The sequence below is a fragment of the Schistocerca gregaria genome, chromosome 6 (assembly GCF_023897955.1).
Source record: "Schistocerca gregaria isolate iqSchGreg1 chromosome 6, iqSchGreg1.2, whole genome shotgun sequence".
NCBI lineage: Eukaryota > Metazoa > Arthropoda > Insecta > Orthoptera > Acrididae > Schistocerca > Schistocerca gregaria.
In genome coordinates this window covers 267,396,393-267,409,716 of record NC_064925.1, presented here as the reverse complement: position 1 = coordinate 267,409,716, position 13,324 = coordinate 267,396,393, and the positions used below count along the sequence as shown (strand labels likewise).

The 13,324-nt window shown below is 38.8% G+C and overlaps 1 protein-coding gene across 1 annotated transcript in view; it reads left to right on the top strand.

The window, feature by feature from the left end:
• LOC126278043 (putative inorganic phosphate cotransporter) overlaps window positions 1-13,324 on the top strand; it is a 168,274-nt gene that overhangs the window by 119,942 nt on the left and 35,008 nt on the right. Inside the window, exon 2 of the mRNA XM_049977798.1 lies at window positions 11,925-12,157. Within this exon, the coding sequence (XP_049833755.1) occupies window positions 11,925-12,157 (233 nt within the window). The remainder of the gene's footprint in view (window positions 1-11,924; window positions 12,158-13,324) is intronic.

Genomic DNA, 13,324 nt, shown 5'->3' with positions numbered 1-13,324 from the left:
TATTTGTAGCAGGGCGTTCCATTTTTTCACCAGCACGATTGACAACTACATGATGATAGTTTGTACTGCAATATGCTCCTCAACACATCCTACATATAATCGATGTCCGGGGAACGGGCAAGTCAGCCTATTCGCCATTCTTCCAAGTGTTTCTCCAAGTGCACTGCTCGATGCGGTCGCTCATTGTCATCCATAAAAATGAAGTAAGGTGTGAATGCAGCTCTGAAACCACGCACAGGACGAAGTACAGTGTTACAATAGCGTTGACTGGTGAGTGTTCCGTGTTCAGAGATTCGGATTCTAGCGCGTCCACACAAAATTATGCCTCCCCACAACGCTTGGACCAACAAGACGATCAAATTGTGCAATGGTCTTGGGTGATCAACCTCTCGCCACATGAAATTACGCCCAGCATTGTCATGCATTATCGTTTTGGTGGTCCAGGTGCTATGTTGTGGAGAGGCATAATGTTACATAGGCACACCGAGCTCCAAACCTTTGAACACCGAGCGAGATGGCACAGTAGTTAGCACCCTGGACTCGCGTTCGGGAGGACGAGAGTTTTAATTCCCGTCCGGCCATCCTGAGTTAGGTTTTCCGTGATTTCCCTATATCGCTTTAGGCAAATGCTAAGATGGTTCCTGTGAAAGGGCACGGCCGACTTCCTTCCCCATCCTTCCCTAATCCGATGGGACCGATGACTTCACTGTGTGGTTCCCTCCCCCGAATCAGCCAACCAACCAATTTTTGAACATGTTCAAAAAAATGTTCAAATGTGTGTGAAATCTTGTGGGACTTAACTGCTAAGATCATCAGTCCCTAAGCTCACACACTACTTAACCTAAATTATCCTAAGGACAAACATATACACCCATGCCCGAGGGAGGACTCGAACCTCCGCCGGGACCAGCCGCACAGTCCATGACTGGCCGAGCGGTTCTAGGCGCTACAGTCCGGAACCGCTACGGTCGCAGGTTTGAATCTTGCCTCGGGCATGGATGTGTGTGATGTCCTTAGGTTAGTTAGGTTTAAGTAGTTCTAAGTTCTAGGGTACTGAGGACCACAGCAGTTAAGTCCCATTGTGCTCAGAGCCATTTGAACCATTTAGTCCATGACTGCAGCGCCCTAGACCGCTCGACTAATCCCACGCGGCTTTGAACATGTTATTATGACACATACTGCGTCCCCATGTGCGTCTTTTCGGTGATGCAAGCCGGCCGGTGTGGCCGAGCGGTTCTAAGCGCTTTAGTCTGGAACCGCACGACTGCTACGGTCGCAGGTTCGAATCCTGCCCCGGGCATAGATGTGTGTGATGTCCTTAGGTTAGTTAGGTTTAAGTAGTTCTAAGTTCTGGGGGACTGATGACCTCAGATGTTAAGTCCCATAGTGCTCAGAGCCATTTAAACCATTTTTTTCGGCGACTCAGACGACCCTATTTTTTTTTATAACTTGCCGTATCTTACCTCCTCTGTGTTTCACGTTTCACTAATAATTTCTGCGAAAGCGCTTAGCTCAGAGACGCTATTGACTTGAATTGTAGTTAATTCTATAAATTATGACTGCAAAAATTACAAACGTGTTGCTGTAAAAGTGGTTAAAAAATGGTTCAAATGGCTCTGAGCACTATGGGACTTAACTGCTGTGGTCATCAGTCCCCTAGAACTTAGAACTACTTAAACCTAACTAACCTAAGGACATCACACACATCCATGCCCAAGGCAGGATTTGAACCTGTGACCGTAGCAGTCGCGCGGTTCCGGACTGCGCGCCTAGAACCGCGAGTCCACCGCGGCCGGCAAAAGTAGTTCGTCGTACGAGTGTAGTTATTGAACCACTCATTAAGAGACAAGTGTCTGATCTGCTTAAAAAGCAATTGAGACTGGACCACGGCAGGCCATGTGCTCTTCCTGGCGCTTGATTGTTTACGTAGCTGGGTCTCGGTCGGCGCGAGGCCGCTGTCCCATTGTTCTCAGTCGTTCACGGCTGCAACAGGCGCCCTTGCAGTTGCCACGCGTCCTCATGTTAACCGCAAAACGTGGCCCAGCCGGCGTCCGTGGATGCGACATTTATTTATTTATCAGTTAATTTCATGTGGCTCTAAATCATTCTCCTTTTAGGTGATAGGCTTCTTATTCAGATAGTTTTCCTGTGTATTTTACACGCGCATGAGCAATCTCTGCAGACAGTATATGTGTGGACGAGTTAACAGCAAATTATCGAATCAATAGAATGATAAAATGTCAAATCAATAGAATCAAAACCTGTGAAGCTAAATAATCACTAGATGCAATAAACGTAGCGTACGTCAACAGAACCGTATACTAGTGCTTCGTTGCATTTTGTGCTAGTATCTAAGTTCACACCGAAGGCATCACGAAGCCACTGATGCAGACACACAAGGCCTGCAAAAACTGATAATAAAAACTAGGAAGAAAGACAATTTAAGAATTAACTGGGAGATGGACGCGGATTTTCCTGTCCTTAGTGTTCCTTATCTTCTGCCAAGAAGAGAAGAAGAAGAAGAAGAAGAAGCTTTTCTCTTAGCCCGCGACTGTAAACGCACGCTGTTGCTACAGTCATTTCGTCCAAGTAGCATCATAAGGAAACGTCCACAGAACACAGGTCCGTTGTTTGTGCCAGCAGGACGTCTGGTTCACGCAGTCGCTTGCTCGTGATCACTAATGAGAGTTCTTGTTGCAACTTCGTTACCGCATTGTCGGACCTCGATGGTGTGACAAGGGGAATATGCTGTTTTAATGAATGGTTTCAACTACAATCCAGCAGTAACATTGCTATCGTAATGTTTGCTTCATTGTTGAGTTCAAATGGAGGGCGATTATTAAAGCCTTGTAACTGCTGCATATATTTGTACTTCTGATCGGTTTGTGTATAAGTTGACATTATGTGATACATAAAGCTTGATCCAGCGCCAGACAGGCCTACTGACCCAATTTTCTTTTCACGGTAAATGATAACAGCCAAACAGTTGCAGGATAAAGATTTATTGAAGTCCTTGACCACGGTTTCGGTATATCTAAATATACCTTCATCAGAAGCAAAAATACATCTGAACAGGAAGACACCTTCGTTAGCAATATAACTAAAAAAAAATAACCTTATAGCTTTAAGTCACCATGAAAATTACCAAATCACATCCTGCAGTGGAGATGCTTAAAACAATAGCGCCAAAGGCATCGTCAGTAGTTAAAACTAAAATATCACCTCCATCTCTACAGCATAATTGTGAAGAGATGGCTGATGCGAACACGGCGTATTGTCAGTACTTAGCCTGTGAACTAGCGTGAAGAGGATGTGCAAGTACTGGGGAAGACAGTTCCACCGAGAGAGGGCACTTGTGGTATGCGCGAGACACTTGCGCACATACTCATGCGCGTCAAAATTTTGAAGTTGTTGCTAATTCAAACCTTCTGTCTTAATAAATAGAACATACCAGAACCATTCAAAACACAATAGAAAATATGAGTGAAGCTTGCTCTAAAGAAGACATCTAACGAGAGAGGGCACTAGTGTTAAGCGCAAATTAAAGTCTAGGGTACACACTAGCGAAAACGAACAAAATGTTGTAGTAAATCGAAACCATCTGCCGTCATGAATAAAAAGGAGTCATTTAAACCACACATACACATCGAGAACCGCGAACAATAACCATCAAAAATCCGTAAAATCTCAACAAGACAGGAAAGAAGCATCTCACCAGCATCAGCAGACAAGAAAACTAGCTTCTAGTGAGCCAAACTATATTACGTTAGAGCAAGAAGGGGTTCGAAACTACCCAAAACAATTTTTATTTTTAAGCTGCACTTGTTCGTTAGGAATAACTCCATCTTTCTGAGATAGATGTTTGAAAATTTCTAATTCCTCGAACAGGTGCAGTTTGTAACCATTACTCACTTCGTGTAGACATTCTATGTCATCCAGTTTACGTCTCGTATGCCGTAAGAGCAATAGATGTTCAACAAACGTGTATTTGTACACGTTTTCCCCATTTTTACCTAGCATGTGTTCTTTATATCTTACTTTAAGTTGTCTACCTGTGTGTCCAACGTAATAGCTGTGTCAGTCGTTTCAAGTAATTTTGTAAAATCCGCATTTAGTGCCAAGTTGTTCTCATGCCCCAATAGTATGAATCACTCTTTGTTTTAAGCTATTATTTACGGAAAAGGCAGCTCTGTAACCGTGCTGCTTCTATAGAAGTCTCCTTATGTTGTATAATACGTTCCCCAAAAGTGGATCAGAAATAAAGTTATTGCCCTTACTCTTAATCGCCCTTTTATCTCCTAAGGCTGAACGTTTTACAGCTGTTTCTAATTTTGTTTGTTTGTTCTTATATCATTTTACGTGACAACATGGCTTAAAACGTCAAGAATTCGCAGATCTTTGCGTTATTGGACGGTTTAGAGCGAAGGGCCCCAAGCTTTTCTGTCTCTCAGACCATGTGCTAATTTTTTCTATTTTGAGTGGACCTCCCCCGGCTTTCATATAATGAATTTTTACCAGGTTTAACCCTCGAGCAGGCCGCTGCTGTAAAAAGTACATCATCAGCAGTTTTTATGGCTAATCGATGCCTTAACCTTCAGCTATTGAGCCATTGTTGCCATGTATTCCATTGTTGATGTTTTATCAACAATGTTAAAGTGACTTACGTTCATTTGGTCAGCTTTCTCAGTTTGTTTTCTGAATTGCAGGCAACGACGTGTCGGATGTTGTAAAAAGTACAACGCACGCCTGCTGGTGTGACATTGGTGGGGTTTGTTCCAGCAGTCAATGTTCAGAGGCAACTGAACTAAAAATTACTCGTTTTTGTATATTTTTTTTTTTTTAGTTTCTACAGATGCACATTAAACGTTACTTTGGTTACACCGACATCGGAATATACTTATTCATTTCATTTCTTTGATGTTTTGTTCCAATTCAAGGGGAGTTTCAGACTTAGAGGAAAGTAAGGTAGATTTGAGTGATGAAAACACTGAATATGACCATGGCAGTGAATCTGAAGTTGAAGATGAGGATAGTGATGATCCCGAAGAGACAGCAGATGTATGTCTATGAGTGTTCTTTATTGAAAACACAAAGTTGGTGTAAAAGTGAGTGTGTTAAAACATCAAAACCAACTGAAAAAACATTGTAGAAATTCCACCAGATATGAAGAGAAAGGTGATGGGTATAAATTATGAAGTTAGTGCTTCATTGAAAGTAATAGTCCGAGACACACATCAGTTCTCATGCAAAAGAGGTAATAAAGTGACGAAATAATGGCTGTGTTCGGAACTTTATTTTTTTTTAAAGTAGAAGAAGAAAATGCCATCATGCTAATGTACTGGAACCCTGGGGAGCAGGTGAAACAGGAATGCTACTGCTAAGGACTGCAATGAGTTACAGTAGATTTCTACTTTTTCTAAGTTGTATGTAGTTTGGACAATATGGGGTATCTAATGCTCCTGAGGGCATAATGAAAAGATATGTGGTGCCTATAGAAAATTCTAACAGGAACCTGACAACTGGTACACAGGCTACCTCCTTTCTGAATAATTGCTGCAGAAGAGTATGACTTGCATTGGTACAATGACGAAGGATAGACATGAAATTCTTCCAGATTTTCTCTCAAACAAAACAAAAAAATTGGAAGTGCAATGTCTAGGTTTCAGTAGGATAAGACCTTAGTTCCATATGTTCCTTGTAAAAACTGTGCTATCATACTTTTGTCTGTTGTGCATGACATGGCGACAGTGGATGAAGAAACACACAAATCAAAATCATAATTGAGTACAACATGACAAAAGATGGAGTTGATGTTGTAGCTAAAATGTGTGCCTGATACACCATTTCAAAGAACTACAAGGAGATGCCCATTGCCTACTTTTTCATTATTCTGAACATTGCCAGAATTAATTCGAAAACAAATTGTGTGCAAAAGGTGTTATGAAACTGAACATACGTCAGAAAAACTGGTTAAAATGTTATTTAAAGAACTAGAAGAGCAAAATCTTTTGTTATAAACGTTAAGATAGTAAATATGAACTGCTTTGTTCAATAAATGTAATATTTTGTTTAAGTCAGATTTGTTTTTACTGACAAATAACAATGTTGTAAATTTTACAACGCATGCCTGCTCATGTGACAATAGTAGGTGCGCCTGCTGGAGGGTTAACTGTAGAAGAGCAGAGTGAAAAACGAAAAAAAGGTAAGGTTTACAAGGCTCCATGAACCAAACCATCAATCTTTTGAATGTTGTAGAGAAAATAGGATATACATGTTCATTAGAAGAAGCAGGTAATGGAACAGGCCTTACCACACCATTTGATACAATTGAAATTCCACCCACCTCTCCTTGTGAAATTAGGAAAATAGTAAACTCTCTCAAGAATAAAAGCTCATATGGAATTGATGGCATTTCCAGCAGGATAATAAAAGCTTGTTCCCAAGAAATAAGTGGGATTCTTAGCCACATACGTCATAGTTCACTGAAGCAGGGTATTTTCCCAGATAGACTGAAGTATGCCATTGTTAAACCATTGCATAAAAAAGGGGATACGTCTGATGTCAACAACTACTGCCCAATCTCTCTTCTGACTGCCTTACCCAAAATTCTTGAAAAAGTAATGTATTGTAGAGCAGCTTCACACTTTTGTAAAAATAAAGTTTTAACAAAATGTCAGTTTGGTTTCCAGAAAGGTTTTTCAACGGAAAATGCTATATATACTTTCACTAATGAAATATTAAATGCTCTGAGTAACCGGAAGTCACCTGTTGGGATTTTTTGTATTCTGTCAAAGGCTTTTGATATGCATAAATCATGGAATTCTTCTAGATAAGCTCAAGTACTGTGGTATGTATGGGACAGTGCTCAAATGGTTTAAATCATACCTAACGGGAAGAGTGCAGAAAGCTGAAATAAGCAATTCACATAATATGCAAAAAATTGGTGATTTCTCAAACTGGGAAACAATCAAGAATGGGGTGCCGAAAGGTTTGGTCTTGAGTCCTCTGCTGTTCTTAATATATATTAATGACTTGCCATTCTATATTCACGAAGATGCAAAGCTGGTACTTTTTACCAATTATACAAGTATAGCTATCACACCCAACAGACAAGAATGAGCTGGTGAAATTGTAAACGATGTTTTTCGGAAAATCATTAAGTGGTTCTCTGCAAAAGGGGTCTCATTAAACTTTGACAAAACACAGTATATACAGTTCCATATGGTAAATGGAATGACACCATTAATAAATATAGACTTCGATTGGAAATCGGTAGCTAAGGCAGAATATTCAAAATTTCTAGGTGTAGGCATTGATGAGGGGTTGAACTGGAAAAAACACACTGAGGATCTGCTGAAACGTTTGAGTTCAGCTACTTATGCTATTATGGTCATAGCAAATTCTGGCAATATACATCTCAGTAGATTAGCTTACTACGCCTATTTTCATTCTCTGCTTTCATATGGCATCATATTCTGAGGTAACTCATCATTGAGTAAAAGAGTGTTCATTGCACAAAAGTGTGCAATCAGAATAATAGCTGGAGCTCATCCAAGATCATCCTGCAGACACTTATTTAAAGAGCTAGAGATCTTCACTGTAGCCTTAAAATATATATATTCACTTATGAAATTTGTTATTAACAATCCGAACGAATTCAAAAGTAATAGCAGTGTACATGGCTACAACACTAGGAGATAGGATGATCTTCACTACTCAAGGTTAAATCTAACTTTGGCTCAGAAGGGGGTAAATTATGCTCCTACAAAAGTCTTTGGTCACTTACCAAATAGCATCAAAAGTCTGACAGATAGCCATGTAGCATTTAAAAGGAAATTAAATGAATTTCTTAATGGCAACTCCTTCTACTCATTAGTTGAATTTTTGAATATAGTGAGTAATTTCTCCAACCCCCACAAAAAAGTTCAAAATATTAAGTGTCATGTAATATTTTGTGTAATGTAATATCTTGTATAGACACCTTTTGTTAACCTGACAGGTTCCACATCATTGTGAAGTGTCATATTCATGATCTGTGGAACAAGTACTAATCCAATCTAATCTAATCCAGAGTACCTAGCTCAGTACAACACATGAAGCTAGCAACAGTCGCTGTTCAAAAAATTGAAAGAGTTATTAAATCTCTGAAAAGTAAAAACTCTACCAGGATTGACAATATTTCTAACAAATTATTAAAATACTACTGCAACCATTTAAGTAAAGTCCCTTGCTGCATTTTTGATGCATCACTTAAGCAAGGAATAGTTCCTAAGAGGCTTAAGTATGCAGTTGTAAAACTGCTGTATAAGTAGGGAGCTAAGACAGATGCTGCTATCGGCCAGTATCACTACTGACAAGTTTTTCAAAGGTTTTAGAGAAACTAATGCATGCCAGGATAGTTAAGAATCTCAAGGATCAAAATATTCTCAGTGAAAGTCAGTTTGGATTTCAGAAATGTTTGTCAACAGAAGATGTAATATTTGCATTTGCTGGCAAAGTCTTTTAATCTATCAACAAAAAACTAAAGATGTTTGGGATTTTTTGTGACCCAACAAAAGCGTTTGACTGTGTCAGTCACCAGATTCTTTTACAAAAAGCTGCACATCACGATATAAGTAGTTCATCAAGGAAATGGCTTGACTCGTACCTGTCACACAGGAAACAAAAAGTTGTAGTGGATAGTCAAAATGGAGTGCCATTACTTCAGAATGGGGTACTGTCACATGTGGAGTGCCCCAAGGCTCAGTTCTGGGCCCCTTTGATAATTGCTGATAATGTTTTTATACTCTTTATATCTTGTGGAAGCTTACTGTAAAAAATACACCTTACTTCTTTAGGATCGTTTTTATTAGTTTCAGACTTTTTCTTGTAATATGATAATCACTTGTGTTTCTAGTATTATAAGCATGCAAATCTTTATTCAAGCATAGGGTACAGTGTTGCTTCGAGTATCCAAAATATCTCAGTACATTTGTCATCAGTCTTAAAATTGTTTTGAACACCATAGCACTTCACTAAGCACAGTCCTGTTGGAGGTAGTGTTGTCTGTCTTCACTTTCTATTGGATCAATTTGTGCTTTTTCTAAGCCAAGTTTGACTTGTATGATCTGTGGTGCTGTTGATTTGACCTCTATGTGTGCCAGTATTCTGTTGCTGAGTCTTGTTGGTGATAGTCTGGGGATGTGCCTGTAGAACTTTAACATTCTTTTCCTGATGTCTGCTACTTGACTGACTTCTTCTCTACAGTTTTCCTAAAGTATAATCTGCATCCCCCTTGTGTCAGCTTGGCGCCAAGAATTTTTCTCATGATTTTGCATTCTCCATCAGTATGCTTGCCATGTCACTTTTGTATGAAGTGTTAGTGTCTCACTTGCATATTGTATTTCATGCTTGATTACTGTGTTGTACTCTTCAAGCTTTGTGTCTATGGACATGCATTTCTTGTTTTGTATGTTCTGTGTCTTGCCTGAGACTTTTCTCCTCCTGTAGGTTAGTGGATTTCACCTATATATTTGAAATGTGTAACTCTGTTTATCTTGATATATTTTGTGTCTAATTTTTGTATGTTTAATATTGAGCAGAAAATTTCAGACTTCTGGAAATAAATTTGCAGGCAAACTTTGTATGTGCATTCTTTTAAAATTTCAGTTTGTTTGGTTGCTGTTGCTACTTTATCTGAGAGTATTGGCAGGTCATCTGCAAAAGCTAGGCTTGAGATTTCTATGTTGGCTCAGGGTCATCCTAGTCATGTTGGTTTCCAGTGTCCTTGGATTTCCAGTTCTTTTTTTCAATCCCTCATTACTTTCTCCATGACTGCATTGGACAATGGTGTGGATAGTCTGTCACCTACACCAGATTTTATTACAAAGGGATCAGAGATTTCACTCCTGAATATAACATTCAGTGTCATGGCAGTCATTTTATGTTCAATTAATGATAGTATTTATGGGTTAAGTCCCTGTTCTTTTAAGATGTAGAGCAAGAATTGTCAACCAACAGAATCATGCTTTCTTGAAATCTATGAAAGTGCAGAAGACTGGAGCAGTGCTGATGGCCTTGTATTTTAGAATTCTTTTCATATTGTAGATTTGTTCTTTGCAGAATGACTGGGGCAGAATATATTCAATAATTTTGTGTTCTCACTGTTCTCGTTTCCTCCAGGGTAAGCATACTGAAAAAATTTGTAGATCACTTGTAGCAAGGAGATTTCTGTGTAGTTCTTCACATGCATCTTATCTCATTTTTTGTGCAATGGACGGATAAGTGCTGATTTCTAGTCACTAGGAAGTTTTTCTGTTTGCCAGATGGTTGTGATTATTTGTGTAAGTTCCTCTAGATACTTTGACCTGATGTTCTTAGTAGTTCTGCAATGATGCCATCTTCACGGAATGTCCTGTTGTTTTTCTAATTATAAATTTGTAGGTCTCTTCCCATGTTGGTGAAAGTGATTCTTGGTGAATGGAGTTCAGCCCTATGTTGAGATCCTTTTTTTCCAAGTTCAGAGCAGTTAAGGAGATCAGAGAAATAACTGACAAGTTCCTGACTATTCTCCTGATTAGTTAGTGTGAGGTTTTTTATTTTCTAAACCTTGAGTAATGAGGTGTGTACCTGCGGACCTTCCTTGAGGAGGCCCTTAGAATTCTCTTATGTTGTGGTTGCAGAAGTCTTCCTCCATAGTGCACAGTTGCTTCTTCAATTACTTTCACTTGGTGTGCATAAGTTTTACACCTTGTTTTTGTACTTGTTAAAACAATATAGGCTTTAGAGGGTTTTTTTACTGCTATATTCTTGGAAAGCTTGTTTGCATTTTTCTAGTGCAATATCACATTCTGAGTCCCATCATGGGTGTTTAGTGTCCTTATTCCATAGTTTTAATTCTTGTGCTTTTTATGTGATGTTTCTATGGAATTCTTCCCAAGTGTTTGCTTGTTGTTCCTATTCCTGCTTTATGTTGGATTCTATGCTCTTTTTCATGTTAAAGTTCTTCATGTATGTTTTTTCTTCAGTGTAAGTTTGATTTTGATTCTTATTGTCACAAAGTGCTTTCTTATTTAATAATATGTATTCTGAAAACACATCAACAGATTTTAATGTGGCTAAAAACCTCCTATTATTAAGATTTATACTGTCATACACCATGTTTCAGTGTGAAAAAATACTTTACAAGACAATGTAATGTGTGAACTGTCCAACTTCCCAAGCAGACAATTTGTTTCAGTACCAAAGATCAGTGTGGCAAAGTGATAGATATCAAACACCAAAATGTACCAGTGCTAAATGCACTACAGTCATTTTATTGCTGAACTCACTTCCATTTTCCTGTAATTTCTCTCTCCCCCCTCTCTTTCTCTCTCTTTCGTTTTTGTGAAAGATGTACATGGAAAAAGATGAACAGTGCAATCATTGGTTAGTTATGAGCAGAAGAGAGTGGGGTAACTTTTGTTTTTCTGTTAGCTACATTGTTTAATGCACCTGTCCAAAAAGACATATTATTCTGATCACAATATTCAGCTTATGCATGTACTTTGTTCAGTTTGAGGCTATTATGTTGGTCTAGCATCCACAAGAGAGACCAGAATTGGTTAAAAATATTTTTGAAGAATTGAATACATCTATACTTATCCTACAATGTCTTGCTTGGAGAGGAATGAAGGAAAAAAGCACTAAAAATCTCAATATCAAAATGTGCATCACATAAAAACTGATATGTTCAGTTTTGAGACTCTAATATCACATTTCCACTCAAGCTTTTACAGTAAATATTGTCACAATATCATAATTTAGTTCCTAAAAGTGTTATGCAAACCTCTTCCCTTGCAGGTTGCCTCTTATTTGTTGAAGTAGGCTTGTTTATTTTGAATGCAAATCATGATCAGATGTAACCCCCATTTGTCAGAAAACTGATGCTAAAACTTTTGTTACAGGTTGTGTGAGACAGCGATATGTGCTTGCAGTGATGAGCTTCCTGGCCATAGCCAATGCCTATACAATGCGCATATGTCTTTCTGTTGCCATAACAGAGATGGTGCTTCCACACCAAACACTAAAAAGTTACAACAGTAATATCACACACAGTAATGCCACTGACATCAGTGGTCAAGATCTGGATGACCTTCGATGTCCTGGAGATTATCCAACACATGAACCAAAAAGAATGGTAAGTGCGCTCTGTGATTGTGAGACCGATTTGAAGGTCAGTTATTGGAAATATTGGACTAGTGATAATTTGCCATTAAAAACTAATGCAAAAGATCATATAACGACTATTCAGAAAGTAGATTACATTTTTGACTGCAGCAATAATGGTTGGACCTAGAGCAGCCATACTGTTGTCTAAGCATTTGTCTATTCAGTCGGTATCTAGTCGTGTGGCCATGAGGTTCATCTCATTTCCCATTATTTCACAATAAAAGTTTTAAGTGTGTGCTGCAATAGAAAATCGCATGAGTTGTTGGCAAAAAACCACAAACCTATTGAATTTTATCAGTGACTGGGTGAAGTGTTCAGCAACAACGTAATCATTGTAGGTAGAGCGCGCCAGTGGTCCATTAGTCTTAAAACTTCTGATATATAATGGTGGAGCTCTTATTAGTTTTTAACAAATTTCACAATGTTTTCTGCATCAAATTGTTGCACAGGAGCTAGATTATCACAAATTTTGTGCAACATGGGTACCAAAAGCCATGACTGAAACCGACTTATCACTACATCATTGATATTTCTTGATTCATAAGAAAAAGGTGGTTACTCATTACTTGTTTGAATCATAACTAGAGACAAGACTTGGGTCAAACATGTGAATTGAGACCAAATTGCAAGCTATGGAGTGGGGCACACAAATTCCCACCAAAAGAGAAGAAAATGCTTGTAAACGTTATGTCTCTCTCTCTCTCTCTCTCTCTCTCTCTCTCTCTCTCTCTCTCTCTCTCTCTCTCTCTCTCTCTCTCTTTTTTTTAAGAGCAGAGGAAAGTTGAGCTAAAACATTTTGTTCTTGCAGGACAGCACTTGACCACATACAACAAATCACAGTTGAGACGTACTCATTGCTTTCAAGTGGGAGGTGTTTCCTCATCCACTGTACAGTCCTGATCTTGCACCAAGTGACTACCATCTGTTTCCAATGATGAATACCTGGTTTGCAACACAGAACTTTGATGATGACGTGGAACTGTTAGGAAGGAGAGGGGGAAGGGGCATGACTAACTGATTGAAGTCTTCTATGATAAGCATCTACGTTTGTGTTGAGGCTATGTTGAAATGTAGTCACTTTCAAATAAATAAAACATTATTATTTCTTACACTTTTTTTTATACTGAAACATAAT